Source organism: Physeter macrocephalus, chromosome 14, assembly GCF_002837175.3.
Source record: "Physeter macrocephalus isolate SW-GA chromosome 14, ASM283717v5, whole genome shotgun sequence".
Classification (NCBI taxonomy): Eukaryota; Metazoa; Chordata; class Mammalia; order Artiodactyla; family Physeteridae; genus Physeter; species Physeter macrocephalus.
The window spans coordinates 117,047,668-117,064,244 of NC_041227.1; the positions used below are offsets into that span (position 1 = coordinate 117,047,668).

At 54.8% G+C, this 16,577-nt stretch overlaps 2 protein-coding genes across 4 annotated transcripts; both read left to right on the forward strand.

The window, feature by feature from the left end:
• Positions 1–1,724: 1,724 nt before the first annotated feature.
• Positions 1,725–4,083, forward strand: HSD17B1 (hydroxysteroid 17-beta dehydrogenase 1). Its single transcript, XM_007102141.2, has 6 exons — positions 1,725–2,236; positions 2,346–2,513; positions 2,658–2,837; positions 3,005–3,098; positions 3,564–3,741; positions 3,831–4,083. The coding sequence occupies exons 1-6, from the start codon at positions 2,140–2,142 to the stop codon at positions 4,068–4,070; spliced, it is 957 nt and encodes a 318-aa protein (XP_007102203.1). The 5' UTR covers positions 1,725–2,139; the 3' UTR covers positions 4,071–4,083.
• Positions 4,084–11,814: 7,731 nt separating this feature from the next.
• On the forward strand, positions 11,815–16,513 carry COASY (Coenzyme A synthase). Of its 3 annotated transcripts, XM_007102139.4 has the most exons (10): positions 11,815–12,510; positions 12,901–13,608; positions 14,186–14,400; positions 14,643–14,774; positions 14,917–15,106; positions 15,191–15,255; positions 15,447–15,531; positions 15,692–15,789; positions 15,878–16,024; positions 16,126–16,513. In XM_007102139.4, the coding sequence occupies exons 2-10, from the start codon at positions 12,912–12,914 to the stop codon at positions 16,183–16,185; spliced, it is 1,689 nt and encodes a 562-aa protein (XP_007102201.2). In that variant the 5' UTR covers positions 11,815–12,510; positions 12,901–12,911; the 3' UTR covers positions 16,186–16,513. The 3 variants fall into 3 exon arrangements, with proteins under 3 accessions (XP_007102201.2, XP_028355502.1, XP_054946663.1); XM_055090688.1 differs by lacking the exon at positions 11,815–12,510 and having other exon boundaries at positions 12,517–13,608; XM_028499701.2 differs by lacking the exons at positions 15,692–15,789; positions 16,126–16,513 and having other exon boundaries at positions 11,816–12,510; positions 15,828–15,960.
• The last annotated feature ends 64 nt before the right edge of the window (positions 16,514–16,577 follow it).

The following is a 16,577-nucleotide window of genomic DNA, read 5'->3' on the forward strand; positions in this document are numbered from 1 at the left end:
GGGGAGGACTCAGGGCTATAGCATGGACACTGGTGAGGTCAGGTCTCCCTGCCCCCTTACCTCAGCTTCCTCGGGTGTTTTGTTTGTTTGTTTCATTTCATCAGTTTTATTGGTCATATAACCAGAATTCATTATATAAATCTTTCAAAATAACTAGATATTACAAGAATATCTACAATTCAGCTCTGATTGTGCAAATACTTGACACCTCTTTTACAAATACTTATTTTTCTTATAAGAATACTTTAGCACAACACTGCTATATTTAAAATGGATAACCAACAAGGACCTACCATATAGCACAGGGAACTCTGCTCAATGTTATGTGGCAGCCTGGATGGGAGGGGAGTTTGAGGGAGAATGGATACATGCATATATACGGCTGAGTAGCTTTGCTGTGCATCTGAAACTCTCACAACATTGTTAGTCGGCTATGCTCCAATATAAGATTAAAAGTTTTTTAAAAAGAATATTTTAGTACAGAAAATAAGTCTCTATATCTTACAGCAAATTTTATGCAGTTTTTTACCAATTCAACCATCATTTCAGGTTTCCTATCATTAGCACATCCATCACATCCCATAAACCAAATTATAATCTGCTGCTGCTTTACCACTGAGAGTCACATTGTTAAGAGTTTTTAGGCTTCTTTTTCTAATCTTTCCTGATCTGAAAGAATTCAGGTATTCAGGCTAGAAGAGGTAATTTAAACAACATTCCTTCTAAATCTAACTTGTATTGGGTTGATCACTGTGCTGGGTGAAGAATCTTTTCACTTTTCTCTTAGGCTAGACTGGCTAGTAGCTCACCCCTGCTGTATCAAGCAGAAGGGATAAAGTCCTAATATTCCTAAACGTTTCTAAACTGCAAAAACAAAACCCTAGAAACAAGAGTTAAATACAAATATTTAGAAAGCTAGAACATTTGCTAATGATGAGAAATAGAGACTACTTTTAGATTTGAGGTCTCTCCTAGGTTGAAGAAGACATAAAGTATAAGGATGTGGCAGTAGTTTGATATTGATAAGATATCGAAAAACTGAAAAAAGTGAATCACGTAGGTCAGTGGTGTGGTGTTTCCATAGTGCCAGGAGATACAGGATCTTAGACTCTGTGGCTAGCTGAACTAGTTGACATTCTTCGGAAGCTGTGACTTTGAAATAGCCTAATAAATACCTTGGTCAGAACAAGTAATCATTTAGGCCAGGGTAACATTACAGAATACTGACCATGTTTCCCTGAAGAAACAGGACACCTCCCCAGGGGAAACATTTAGCATTCGCTCCATTCCTTCAGTTACTGAGAAGTATGTCCAGTTACCAAAAGCTTGTCTTACTTTTCGGGAAGCATGAATTAAAACCAAGAGCCTGGCAGCAGTCAAGTTCCTGAGTGCTCAGCTCCAATTTTCCAATATTCTTTTTTAAAATTAATTAATTAACTTGTTTGCGGCACACCGCAAGTGGGGGCTACTCCTCATTGCGGTGCCTTCCCTTGTCGCGGGACATGGGCTCTAGGCGCACGGGCTTCCGTAGTTGTGGCGCGTGGGCTCAGTCGTTGTGGCACGCGGGCTCTAGAGCGCAGGCTCAGTAGCTGTGGCGCACGGGCTTAGTTGCTCCGCGGCACGTGGGATCTTCCCGGACCAGGGCTCGAACCCGTGTCCCCTGCATTGGCAGGTGGATTCTTAACCACTGCGCCACCAGGGAAGCCCCCCTCAGTTTTAAACTAACCCCTGACCTTTGAACTGAGAACACCCTTCCAAAACATTTACTTTCACACCCTCAGCAACAAATTTTGGCAACTATAATTGTCCCAGTGGGACAGAGGCTTGCCAGGCAAAGATCTGCCCAGGGCGCTCAGTGCCCACATGGGAGCCCACACCTCCTGTTTGCAAAGCTTCACCCTCCCTCTGACTAGCAAATTCAAGAAGGGGTGTTCTAAGTAGTGGCCTCGTCTCTGCCTTGACCTAGAGTAGATTGGGGAGAGAAGGCCAGGGACCCATAGGAGGTCTCAGCCTTGAGATTGTGCTGCAGACATAACAAGGGGTGGGGACCCCGGCGGGCAGGGGCGGGGCAAAGCAGGTGATATCCATCCCAGAGACCAGCGCCCAGCATTCCCGGGGCCTCTCCCTACGCACAGCTCCATGGACCGCACCGTGGTGCTCATCACTGGCTGTTCCTCCGGCATTGGCCTACACCTGGCCCTGCGCCTGGCGTCCGACCCATCCCAGGGCTTCAAAGGTACATGAGGGGACTGGGGTGGAGAGACCAGCTCCTTCCTGGTCCAAGGGGGCCTAGGTAGGGTTGTAAGCCCGAAATTCAGAGCCTCGTCCTCTCCCTGAACCTCCAGTGTACGCCACGCTGAGGGACCTGACGGCACAGGGCCCACTTTGGGAGGCTGCCCGGTCCCGAGGGTGCCCTCCTGGCTCCCTGGAGATGTTGCAGCTGGACGTGAGGGACGCAGATTCCATAGCCGCCGCCCGGGCACGCGTGACCGAGGGCCGCGTGGACGTGCTGGGTGAGTCTCCCTGCAAAACTGGTGCAGGAGCCTTCCTCACCCTGTGTCCAAACCAAGATGTCCCGAGGCCCAGGGAGCACGAGGGGACAGGCGGGGAGGAGGGCCGTGCGTGAGGCGGGCGGAGTCCGGTCTCTCTCCCCGCAGTATGTAACGCAGGCCGGGGCCTGGTGGGGCCGCTGGAGGCACACGAGGAGGACACCGTGGGCTCCGTGCTGGACGTGAACCTGACCGGGACCGTGCGGATGCTGCAGGCCTTCCTGCCGGACATGAAGCGGCGACGCTCGGGACGCATATTGGTGACCGGGAGCATGGGAGGCTTGATGGGTGAGTGGAAGCCGGGGAAGAACCAGAGGCGCGCAGGAGGCGGGGCTCAACGGGAGAGTCGGGGGTCTAATAAAAGGGGTGGGACCTGGTGAAACTGCCCCGGGCCCCTCCCGCTCCCCGCGGCTCCCCTCCCCGACGCGCCTCAGCAGCCTCCTCTCGCCTCCAAGCTCTTCCCTTCAACGCCGTTTACTGCGCCAGCAAGTTTGCAATCGAGGGTTTGTGCGAGAGTCTGGCGATTCTGCTGCAGCCCTTCGGGGTCCAGTGAGTCACCGCCCCGCCCCCGGGACCCTCTGAACCCTGACTTTGGGAACCGCAGCACCCTGTTTTGTTGGAAACGCTCTCAGGCGTTCTCCCCGGCCCCTCCTTAGTGCGGCTCCCGTTTGTTGTGTGCCAGGCACAGTACTGGGCGTTTGGCACCCGCCCTCTCACTCCACCTGCCGACCTAGCTGGTGAGGCGTCGGTATTGTTAGTGGGAAGCTCAGGCCCAGAGAGGTTCGGTGACTGGCCCAAGGTCACACAGCTGTAAGTGACTCAGCCAGGGTGGCATAATGACGCCAGAGCCTCTCTCACACCCTCCAAGGGACGTGGGGGCGCCTTTCCGGCAGTAAACCGCTTTCAAACGCTCGGGTTACCCTTAAGCGCCCGCCGGCCGGGCGCAGCCCCCCTCCGGCCCTCCCTCCCGGACTCGCATTCGCCCCCGCCCACTCGCCGCTCTCCCGCCGGCAGCTTGAGCCTCATCGAGTGCGGCCCGGTGCACACCGCCTTCCCCGAGAAGCTGGAGGGCGGCCTGGGCGGGGCGCTGGACCGCGCGGACGCCGAGACCCGCGACCTCTTCTCCCGCTACCTGAGCCACTCCCAGCAGATCTTTCTTGAGGCGGGGCAGGACCCGGAGGACGTGACCGAGGTGAGCGCCGGGCCGCACTGCGGGAGCGGGGGCAGCGCTCCGGTTCCCCAGCCCAGCCCCGGCCAGCGCGCCTCCTCCCGCCGCTGCAGGTCTTCCTCCAGGCGCTGCGCGCCCCGCGCCCGGCCCTGCGCTACTTCACCACCGAGCGCTTCCTGCCCCTGATACAGCTGCGCTTCTCCGACCCCAGCGGCTGCAGTTACGTCGCTGCTGCGCACCAAGCCGTGTTCGGCGACCAGGCCGCCGAGGGCTCAGACGGCGCCGGGGCGGAGGCCGGAGCCGGAGAACTGGGGGCACCTGAGCTCGGAGCTCCTCTTGCCGCCCCGAAATAAAGGCCTGGTTCGCCGCTGCCTCCCGCGCTCTCCTTTGCGGCCCCGGGGTGTGCGGTATGGGGATGAAAAGGGGCTTTTCACTGTACCGCACTTGTGTGATCACTGGCGCGCGCGCGCGCGCGCGCGGCGGGTGGATGACCAGGAAAGAAGGTGTTAGCCCAGGTTATACCTACGGAAACCGAGGTCCAGAAAGGAAAGGAGCTAGCCCAAGGTCACGCCTCAAGTGCGCCTCAGGGCAGGGAGAGTGGTCCCCGGATTCGCGAGGGGCGTCTGCAGCAGTAGGAGTTAGGTGGACTTGGGTGCGGGGACAGTAGACTTGTGACTTGGCTCCCACGAGTCCTGGGACCTTAGGCAACGTCCTACCCTCTCCGAGTCCGTTCTCTTACCCGCAAAACGGGTATAATACCTATGTCGTGGCTTGTGATAAGAATTAATTGAGATAATGCCCAAAAGTGCTGGTATAGAAGTCTTAATAGCAGGCCCTGACTATTATTATTACTACTAGTGGTATTACTATTGTAATTGTGTTCCCAAGTGGAAGCCAGATGTGTAAGGAACAAGGCTAAATGAGCCCAAAGGAGACAGCCCCACTCACCCCTCTCCTTGCCCCCTGCCCTAAGACAACACTCAGCAGGAGAGATCCCCCCTCGCCCAGAAGCTGCCTCTCACCAGGGGATCAAGCTGAGGCTCCAGATCTGCCCTGTGGTCCACGTCCTCCTTCCGGAAGCCAGCAAAAGGAGCTGGAGTGGCAGCAGCCACTTAAAGGGGCTGCAGGGTTGCAGAGCCCATCTCCCTCTAACTTCCTCTGAGGTTGGGTGCCGGAGGAGGGGTGGAGATAGAGACTAGGTGAGGAGGTTGCAGGCAGAGGAAAGCAGTAGGGGTGCCACAGGAGGGGCTTAGTAAATAACATACATTAGCAGACTCATCAGGTACACAACACTCTGGATAACGGCACAGGTGCCTCCTTGTGTGGCAGTAATAATGTCCGAAGGCATCCTATTTTGGAGGACAGCTTTCTCATTAGAGACCTAAGGACGGGCTTGCTGGATGCAGTTAGTTAGTAAGGGCACCTGTGTGTGCTGTAACACCGCCCCCCAGGCCAATGGAGGGAAACAAGACAGCGGCCAAATGACTGCAACAGTGGAAAACAGAACGTGCCCACCCAGCCTTGAGGAGAGGGAGGTGGCAGCTTTAGGCACTTGACCTGGTTGTGCATACCATACATGTTGGCTGGGGAGGCAACACTGTCAGTTGTGAGGATGGGGGCGGGGGCAGGGGCCGCTTGGCGGGATATGCCAGACCAGACCTTCACCTTCTCCCCTCTTTTTTTTTTTTTGGCCGCGTGGCTTGCGGAACCTTTATTCCTCAACCAGGGATGGAACCCATGCCCTCAGCAGTGAAAGCTCAAAGTCCTAACCACTGGACCACCAGGGAATTCCCACCTTCTCCCCTCTTTTAATGGTGCATGTTCCATTCCAAGCGTAGCATGTTTCAACAACCAATCCCTCACTGGTTGGGAACTCCGATGCATGCCCCCAGACTCCTTTGGCAGGTTGCTTCGGGCATTGTTTAGAACACATAGGTCATGATGTTACTGCATTAACCAAGTCACCATATTTCAAGGGCAATCAGGTATCCTTGGCAATATGCCATCCCACCCAGGCTTTACAGTGGCTGCTTTTTCCATGCACCCAATCTGCTGTATCTACTGAAGGTCAGTTGCTAGGGCTTGTACCCCGGCTAGGGCATCAGCTTTCTGATTGCCAGGGGTTGTGGGGTTGTCAGTGCCTTATGAGCCAGGATGTGGAGGACAGTGAGGGCTGCCTCACACTCTTGCAGATGAACTCAAATGTCTTTACACACATCTTGTACAAGGGCTGAGGCCTCTTTTTTTTTTTTTTTAATTTATTTTATTTATTTATTTTTGGCTGCACTGGGTCTTCATTGCTGCGCATGGGCTTTCTCTAGTTGTGGCGAGCAGGGGCTAACTCTTCGTTGCGGCGCGCGGGCTTCTCATTGCGGTGGCTTCTCTTGTTGCGGAGCACAGGCTCTAGGCTCGCGGGCTCTAGAGCACAGGCTCAGTAGTTGTGGCGCACGGGCTTAGTTGCTCCGCGGCATGTGGGATCTTCCCGGACCAGGGCTTGAACCTGTGTCCCTCACATTGGTGGGCGGATTCTTAACCACTGCGCCACCAGGGAAGCCCAAGGGCTGATTTCTGATCATCCATCTCTCAGCTTCCCTTTGTCCAAGCCATAGGGTTAATCCCTTTAGAAGAGCCCAACTGTTCTGAGTTCAGCCCGTCGGCTGCTGCAGTTCGTTCCTGTTTCCATCCAGATGGTGTCAGTGTTGGGCAGAATAGCAACTGCAGTCCATGTGGGTGGGTTGCCCCGACTAGACCCAACTGTATACCAGTCATCAGCGGGGATCCCTGCCCCCACCCCGCCTCTCGACAGGCTGCAGGGGCCACCCCAGGTATAGAGGCAAGGGAATTTGGAGGATCTACATACTCTTCAGGGCCTAGTAGCACTTGAATTTCTAGAGACAGTGGGCTGGCAAGCAGGGTGCCCCTCTGTTGCAAATGGGCCACTTAGTCAACGTGGGGGATGAGCCATGGCAGAGGTGGGTCTATAGAACACAGTCTCAACCGCGCCCTTGACAGGAAGGGACGTTCTTACCATGATATGCTGTTCTTTCGTGAGAGGCTATAGCTGGTGGGGTGTTCTGTGTACGTTGCGAGGAGCTGTTGCTCTATGAGGGGTGCATTGGGGTTTCTGTCCCCTCCCCCCCAGAGCTGGGACCAAAATCCTAAGGGTGCTCTCCTCTCCTGTTGTCTCTGCCACAGTGTGTTCCGAAGTCACAGACACATCTAACTTAAACGGTTGCCCTGCTTGGGAGGTGCCCAGAGCTGCGATCTGCTTCACTAGTATTTTTTCCATCTCAAAGGCAGCTTGCTGCCCTGATCCCCAGTTCCACGTGCGCCTTCTCTTCATCAGGCGGCATAAGGGATGGAGGCACTGTGCCAGGTGGGGAATAAAAGTTCCCCCAAACCCCCAAATCCCTGCAAAGGCTTGCACCTCTTTCTTTTTTATATATATAAATTTATTTATTTATTTACTTATTTCTGGCTGCATTGGGTCTTTGTTGCTGCATGGGGGCTTTCTCTAGTTGCGGAGAACAGGGGCTACTCTTCATTGCAGTGTGCAGGCTTCTCAGTGCGGTGGCTTCTCTTGTTGTGGAGCACGGGCTCTAGGCGCGCAGGCTTCAGTAGTTGTGGCTCGCGGGCTCTAGAGTGCAGGCTCAGTAGTTGTGGCACACGGGCTTAGCTGCTCGGCGGCATGTGGGATCTTCCCAGACCAGGGCTCGAACCCGTGTCCCCTGAATTGGCAGGCAGACTCTTAACCACTGCGCCACCAGGGAAGTCCCGCTTGCACCTCTTTCATATTCTTAGGGGTTGGATAGGCCTGTACCTTATCAATCACAGCTTCTGGAACAATGAGCGTCTTACCCCACCAAACAACTCTCCAAAACTTTACGGGGGTGCCTGGGCCTTGAATTTTCTGAGGGCTCCCCACCCATCCTCGTCCTCACAGATGTTCCAGCAAAGTCTGCAGGAGGTTCTGCAGCAGAGGCAAGTCTTCACAAGTTAACATCATCTCATCAGTGTAATGAGCCCATTTTACTGATGTGGGGAGGAGAATAGGGACAGGTCTTGGGCTATCATCCCATGACATGTGGTGGGGCTGTGCAGGTGGCCTTGAGGAAGCACTTGAAATGTCCATTGTTGCTCCTCCCACATGAAGGCAAATTGATGTTGTGACTCAGTGGCCAGGTATAGACTGAAAAAAGCATTCGCTAAGTCAGGTACCGCATGGTACATTCCTAGGATGGCGGCCAAGGTATTGAAGACAGTGGCACTGTTGGGCACAGACACATGGATGGGGCTTGTTCAGCTCTCCGTAGTCCACGGTTATCCGCCATGAGCCATCTGGCTTTTTTACCAGCCATTACCAGGCTGTTGAACGTACTATGGGCAGAACGTACCATTCCCACTCAGTGCAGTTCTGGAATAGTTTCTTCTATTTCCTTAAGCCCCACCCACCCAGGCAATTTATATTGTTTGACAGTTTCCACTCTTCCCCGGGGGTGGCAGGCTTACCGCTCCCAGGTGGTGTTCCCCTCATCACTGGTTTGATTACTCTAACCCAGAGGCAGATTCGCAGACACATAGGTTTGCAGAGCTTGACCTTGTAGGATAGCAATGCCCACTATGTTCTCTGGTATTAGAGTGATAAATCTCTCATATTCTCTCTAGAAAAATGGTACAGATGAACCGGTCTGCAGGGCAGAAATAGAGACATAGATGTAGAGAACAAACGTATGGACACCAAGGGGGGAAAGTGGCGGGGGTGGGGTGGTGGGGGGATGAATTGGGAGATTAGGATTGACATGTATACACAAATATATATAAAATGGATAACTAATAAGAACCTGCTGTATAAAAAATAAAATAAAATTCAAAAAAAAATCTCATATTCTCGGGGTGTGGAGGGGCAGGGAGAACACCCAATTTGCTGTATGAAAAGGACTTTCCTGACTATAACCATTTGCGCTCGATAATTCAGTGGCGCTGAGGGGGCCAGAAAACTTCTGAGGGTGACCGTGTATTACAGTACATCCGGAGAAATTCCCTGGCGGTCCAGTGGTTAGGGATCGGTGCGTTCACTGCTGTGGCCCGGGTTCAATCCCTGGTCGTGGAACTAATATCCAGCAAGCTGTGCGGCACAGCCAAAAAAAAAAAAAAAAAAGGGAAGGAAGAAAAAAAAGAAATTAGAGTACATCCGGCTCCAGTATCCACCAGAGCTGTACTTTTTTTTTAAAAAAAATATTTATTTATTTATTTGGCTGTGCCGGGTCTTAGTTGTGGTACGTCAGGGGTCTAGCTCCCTGACCAGGGATCGAACCTGGGCCCCCTGCATTGGGAGCGTGGAGTCTTAATCACTGGACCACAGGGAAGTCCCCAGAGCTATCACCTTTTGTTTATTTCTGGAAGATCAACCAGTAGTGAGCGCCACAGGAGGCCTCCGATTGCCTCCAATGGGCCTCACCTGGAAGCGGTCTTGGCCTGCATCCTATAGCCTGGGCACGTGGGAGGCACCCACCTCAAACAGGAGAATCCCTGAGGCCTCTGCTGGAGCAGGCAGGGCATCAGGGATGGTAGGGACAAGTGGGCAGTTCTGAAATGTTATGCAGGTTTTAAGGCTTCCCACAGGCCAACCAACACAGCACTGGATGGCCGATGCATCTTTTCAGTTGCGCTCCCAGCAGCAATGAGGTCAAACCACGTTTGTTTCCGGGTTACTTTTACCAAACCCTTTACAGCCCTTCAGGCTAGGCTTTTGGCTTTTCGAGCTCCCTCTCTGTCTTGGGTGTTTCCTGCAGGCCAGTATGTAACCGTTCCTGGGATTTGTTGGTTTCCTCTAGATCAGCAATGGATTGCCCACCATCACGAATGTCTTGTCCCACAACTGGGCTCAGCGTGGATATTAGTGTGTCCCATACCAGGTGATGGGGGCAGACTGGAGTATCTTGGTTTTCATTCCTGCAGTGAATGTGGCCTGATCAGGCCCTTCAAAGATAGGAGCATAGATGGCCTGTCTCATTTCCAACTCCCTAAGGAGTTGTTGCACCTCCTCTCTAGATTTCCAGGGTCCCACATGCCCAGGGAGACCCCCCATATTGGGACAAGCCTCCCTGCAGGTTAGAATAATCCAGTCTATAAGGGAGTGAGGACCTCGAGCCCCCAAGTCCTATGCAGACGCTTCAGGAAGGCAGGCTGTGTGGTGATGTGGCTCATTTTCTCTGCCTCCTGCCCAGCCAGGGAAATCATCCCCACGGCCCCCAGTCCCATAGCCATACTAACCACGCTTGGATCCTTTCACTGGCCTTTTGCTGGAATTCGGCAGCTGTATCACTAATCTCAGTGGACGTTTATTCTCTCATGATGAACGTTTCCTGAATGGGGGCTGCCCCGCTGGCTGGGATGGTCATCGCCTGGTTTTTGTTTTCTTCTGCATAGGGGTCCTATGGCATGGGGTGTTTCATGTGTTTTACTGTCAATCACCACAACACCCTCCCCTTCCCTCTCTTCACTTTCCTGGGGATTCCACCTCTTAGCATCCAGTCGGGCTTTGTCAAAAGCGTTTGGACCTTAATTTGAGGCAGCTCTCGAGCTCCTAGCTTTGTAAACCGCAGAATAATGTCTCCAACTTATCATCCCACTCCCCCACCCCGCCTGCCAGCCCCGAAGTGAGCAGAACAGTGGACACTGCACGTCCTTCTCTAACCTCAGCTCTTCTTCCAGCTTTTCAACTAGAGTTTCAGCCTCTAGTTGGGCATCAGTGGCCAGCGACCTGCCCACAGCAGTGGCCAGCCCACCCTGCAGACATTCATCTCCCATCTTAGCCGCGGTGCGCCCTGCACAGTTCCTCAAACAAGCACATCAGACCAGCCTGCGTTTCCCAAGATTTCCCACGCAGGTGCCTCTTTCCCAAGGCCCATTTCTTCGGTCTCCTGGCAGGCTTGCCAATGTTGATTTGTAAACTGGCCCCATACACGGAGGGCAAAGAGAGACTGAAGAAAGAGACAGCCACTCCAGATCGGTAGGTGGCAGGTTTAATAAGCAAGGGAACTTACATACGAGGCTTGTCCTGGGCAGTGCTAGAAGAGTAGATCTCTGCACCTGCCCACCAGAATCTTCAAGTTTCTACAGAGGCCTTAACTGGGTTCAGTCATGTAAACCATCCAGTTGGTCGCAACAACACATTGCCGTCTCAAGTCTGCATCCTTGAAACAGCTCCCACTGTGGGAATCATGGGCAGACTACATTCCAAGGACACGGGAGGGGTGAGCAGCCTCTGACCTCCTGTGTCCAGCTCAAGGGTCAACTGACAGTCACGTCCTACAGATGACCTCCTCCAACAATGTCTCCGTAGGCATGTGAGACTGTGTGTCCAGATGTTTCAGGGAATTTCCTGACCGTCTTTGCGGTTTGCTTCTTCAACTGACCCTCTCTTTAAAACCCAACTTAAGGGGCTTCCCTGGTGACGCAGTGGTTGAGTCCGCCTGCCGACGCAGGGCACACGGGTTCGTGCCCCGGTCCGGGAGGATCCCACATGCCGCGGAGCGGCTGGGCCCGTGAGCCATGGACGCTGAGCCTGCGCGTCCGGAGCCTGTGCTCCGCAACGGGAGAGGCCCGCGTACCGCAAAAAACAACAACAACAACAACAACAACAAAACAAACCCAACTTAAGATGTCTTTGCAAGAATCCTGGTGTCAAGGCCTCTGTGGCACTAAAACTCTTCCATCCTTGACTCCACGACCAAATGCAGGTTCTGTGGGGCCAGAGGCTTATACGCTTTGGGAGACCTCTTTAGGAATACAAAAACCACAAAATTAAGTATGAAAGTGAGCATTTATTTAGTTTGGGAAAATAAACTACAGCACATTACTGTAGTGGAATCCTAGAGATTGGTTTCCCTCCCTTTTGAGATCGTCCTGGATAATTTACCCGAAATGTTTCCTGATGGCAACCTGGCTTTGTCCTCCCACGGAGACTACCAATTCCAGCCTCTCCAGCACTCATTAGCTTCACGGCAAACCCTCGGCACTAAGTCCCACCCCTCTCCCCCCCACCCCCGCCGCCCCCTTTTCTCCCGTCCATAGGGACCATTCTCTGGCAGCTCTACTGAGCTCACACGCAGAGCTCTCCTCCTCCTCCTCTCTCTCCGTAAAAAACTGTCATATCACTGGTTCTGGGTGATGTGGAGAGCACTGCACGGGAACCACGACACATGGCCTCTGTCCTTACCTCCCCAGATGTCCCTGGAACACACAGGGCGTCAATTTTTCCATCTGTGAAATGGGGGCTTGGACAGAATTGTCCTGACCTCCCACATGAGAATCCTCAGACTGGGAGGGCTCCAGGAGGGCTCTGGGGACGCCGAAACCTAATTTAAGTGCTACCCTACGACCACCACCTCCGTCCCCGCGATTTACGCAGGAAAGCCAGGTGTTAGTTCCGCCTTTGCCGCTGTCTCCCGAGGGACCTGGCTGAGGCCAACCTCTTCTTTTAGAGTCTGAAAGCACCCGTGAAACGGGCTTTCAAGTCCGCCTTGCCCTACCCGGCCCCGGCCCCGTGAGGCTGGGTTTCGGACATAAGTTTCCGCGCACCTCCCAAGCCCCCAAGCTCCCCTCCTTAACAATGCAGGCGCCCCACCCCATGAGAAATCTCGCGAGAATCCCTTGCCGAACCGAAGTTGAGATGTTTGGCCTTTCTCAGGTTCCGTACCGCGGAGTCGCAGCACCGGAACTAATGTTTACTGGTCGTGGCTGGGGAAGCCTTCGCTGTGGTGCAAGCGGAACCAAGGCCCGGAGGTCTCAGTAAGTAGGACCCGAGCCTGAGCGTCCCCCTTTAGTACCCTCCTCCGATTCCTTGAAGATCCTGGTGCCGCTCAGCAAGAGCGCCCAGGATTTCTGGATCCCCAGCCTTATGACTCAGGGGCTTCTGCCGAGTTTTCCCCTCCCGGGATTTCGATGCAATTCAGCGAATTCACCGCTCCGTCTGAGAAATGATAAAACCGAGATTTAGAGCACAGCCCCGAGGCGCCGTTTGCCAGGTCCCGTCCCCTCCCCCGGGTTCCTCTCGATCCGCACTGGGAACGCCATCCTTGCTCGAGGTCTCCCTCTCTTGGGTCCGAGTCCTCCTACAGTCTTCGGCCTCAGACACATACCAGTCAGTCACCCTCGCCTCGTCTCCCTGACTGTCCGCAGGCCTGGGCAGCATGGCCGTATTCCGGTCGGGCCTCCTGGTGTTGACAACGCCGCTGACCTCCCTGGCCCCTCGCCTGGCCCCCATCCTGACCTCGGCGGCCCGGTTGGTGAATCACACGCTCTATGTACACCTGCAACCGGGCATGAGCCTGGGCGGCCCGGCTCAGCCCCAGTCCAGCCCCGTGCAGGCCACGTTTGAAGTTATCGATTTCATCACGCACCTCTACGCTGGCGCCGACGTCCACAGGCACCTGGACGTTAGAATTCTGCTGACCAATATCCGAACCAAGAGCTTTCTCCCTCCCCTGACCAGCTCAGTCCAGAACCTGGCCCACCCGCCGGAAGTGGTGCTGACCGACTTCCAGACCCTGGATGGAAGCCAGTACAACCCGGCCAAGCAACAGCTAGAGCGTTATGCTACCAGTTGTTACAGCTGTTGTCCGCAACTTTCTTCGGTGCTCCTATACCCCGATTATGAGCCTGGAGTTCTGCCCGCGGGGTCCCTGGACGTCCCCTTACCCTCCACCATCAGCCCAGCCTCCCCCGTGGGCAGGTCTGCCAAGCAGCCAGTGCGTGGCCACCAGCGCGGTGCTGTGGGTGGCACCTTTGACCGCCTGCACAACGCCCACAAGGTGTTGCTCAGCGTCGCATGCCTCCTGGCTCAGGAGCAGCTTGTGGTGGGAGTTGCAGACAAAGACCTGTTGAAGAGTGAGTGAGAGAGACTGAGTTAGGGCAGTCTCACCCTCCCCCCAGGCCAAGATTGAGGAAGGGTGGGGCCATCCGTTACTTCCCACCCCTCCCAAATGTCACAGTGCCTGGCGCTCAGTTGGCACTGAGGGAATTTTGTTAAATGAATGCAGCTTTCTAGGTGTGTGGTCTAGTCACCATTCAGTCAGGATCCCCCAAATGTGTAGCCAAGGAACCTGCACTTTTAAACACATTCTCCAGGTGATGAATCCTAAAGCTTGAGTCCCTGGGAATACATGGATGAGTAAGTTGTAGGTAGCAGTGGCATAGGCAGTCAGAGGAGCCTCTCAGAATTCTCTGGCTCTTGGAATTCTCCGTCTGACTCTGATGCCTCCTGGCAGTGCTAGTTCTCTGCACACGCGCCAGCCCTTGCAGCACTCTTGTGCTTGCCTGCTGCCTCCTCATAGCTCCCCCGTCACGGACCACTGCCCAGCTCCCCTCTGGAGATAGGATGCTTAGGGACACTCTCCCCTAAACTGGCCCACGCTCTTCCTCCCCAGTAAAAAGGTCTCACTGTTCTTCTGGGCTCCTTCCCCAGGCAAGGTGCTCCCTGAGCTGCTCCAACCCTACGCAGAACGCGTGGAACATCTGAGTGAGTTCCTGGTGGACATCAAGCCCTCCTTGACTTTTGATATCATCCCCCTGCTGGACCCCTATGGGCCCGCTGGCTCTGACCCCTCTCTGGAGTTCCTGGTGGTCAGCGAGGAGACCTATCGTGGGGGGATGGCCGTCAACCGCTTCCGCCTTGAGAATGTAACCCCTGAGGGACACTGGCAGAGGGGGTGGGTGGCAGGGGAGGCCGCTGGGGGCTGTTGGGAGTACGGGACCCCAGAGGAGGAGGGAGAGGGCTCAAGGTGGTGGGAAGAGGCAAGGAGGAACTTCCCAGCTTGCCCTCCGAGGCAGGCTTTACCTCTGGGTAGGCAGGGAAGGATAAGGCGATAGATTTGTCCTCATCTCACCCCTCCTTCTCTCTCCTCACTCTTCCTTTGCCTCAGGACCTGGAGGAGCTCATCTTGTACCAGATCCAGCTGCTGAAGGACCTCAACCACAAGGAAAACGAAGAGGACAAAGTCAGCTCCTCCAGCTTCCGCCAACAAATGCTGGGAAACCTGCTCCGGCCTCCACATGTAAGCCTAACCCACCCGCCTCCCACCCCTTTCCCCGTGTGGGTGGGCTGGGAATGCTGGAGAGGAGAGACTGAAGGGTTCAGCCTCAAACCTGAGTCTGGGGACCCTAGTAACTGTGGGGTTCCCTCTTATCTACCCGTAGAAGAGGCCAGAGTTCCCCCCAGGTTTCTACGTGATTGGGCTGACGGGCATCAGTGGCTCTGGGAAGAGCTCAGTGGCTCAGCGGCTGAAGGGCCTGGGGGCATATGTCATCGACAGTGACCACCTGGGCCACCGGGCCTATGCCCCGGGCGGTCCTGCCTACCAGCCGGTTGTGAAAGCCTTTGGAACAGGTAATAACTGGGGAGGGCTGGAGGTGGCCTGAAGTGAGGAGATGGCTTGGCCTCCTTGCCCAATCCTCTGTCTCTGTCATCCAGATATTCTCCATAAAGATGGCATTATCAACAGGAAGGTCCTAGGCAGCCGGGTGTTTGGGAACAAGGTAAACACACACCTCTCCAAGGGCTCTGCAGCTGCTACTAGACCCAGAGGTTGGGACCCAGTGGACCTCTCTGGTCTGGCCCAGAATGCCAGTTTCCACTCAAGTGTTCCCAACTACCTCCTCCCTCGGGCTGGCTCCATCTCCTCCGGGGGAGGGTAAACTCTTCCCACCCCTTCCATTCCCTTTCTCAGAAGCAGCTGAAGATACTCACGGACATTATGTGGCCAGTTATCGCAAAGCTGGCCAGAGAGGAAATGGAGCAGGCTATGGCTGAGGGTGAGTGAGCAGCCCAAGGGAACAGCTAAGCAGAATCTCCCCCGGGAGCTTCCCCACCCTAAATCAGACCATCCACTTTCCCTGGGACTGTGTTTCCTTGGTTCTCTGACTGGTAGCAAGTGGCAAGGTGCTGCTGGCAGTGACTGGGGTCTCCCCACAGGAAAGCATGTGTGCGTGATTGATGCCGCCATGCTGCTTGAAGCAGGCTGGCAGAACATGGTCCATGAGGTGTGGACCGTTGTCATCCCTGAGACTGAGGTATCTGGATCCCACCCCCCACTCTATCCCCACTGTAGCCCGCATCCTGCTCTGAACCAGTGGGCTGACGAATGCCTTGTCTGCCCAGGCTGTACGACGCATCGTGGAGAGGGATGGCCTGAGTGAGGCTGCGGCTCAAAGCCGGCTGCAGAGCCAGATGAGTGGGCAGCAGCTTGTGGACCAGAGCCACGTGGTGCTGAGCACCTTGTGGGAGCCTCATGTCACCCAGCGCCAGGTTGGTGCCCAGGGAAAGTCTGGGTTGTGGGGAGGGAGTCTCCAGTGGATGCTTGTATGATCCTGTCTTCTTTTCTTCCCAACATTCTGGCCTGTCCAAAGGTGGAGAAAGCCTGGGCCCTCCTGCAGAAGCGCATCTCCGAGGCACCATCAGGCCCATGACTGACAGTGAGTTCTCTGTGGGGCCAGACTGACCCCTGGAGCTGACAAGAGATCCAGTGATGACGGCGAATTGGGGCCTTGAAGCTCACCCTAGCTGGGGCCTAGAGGGCTCTGTGCTAAGCTGGGCAGGGCAGGGCTGGGCCTGCTGGACAGAGGAAGCCTACCCAGCTTGCCAGGGTTTGGCCAACACTGAGAATGCGGCTCTTGGGGGAGCTGGCCCCCTAGCATTGTTCCATCCTCGCTCTTGCCCACAGGTCTGTGGCACCCATGGTGGGCTGGGACCAGGGCAAACACTGAAACTTGTTACAGAATTAAAGGTGAATGTTGCTAGGTGCTGCCTGTATGGTGTTTACTTCCTGCTCCAGTGCCTTTGGGTATCTTTGTGACCCTTT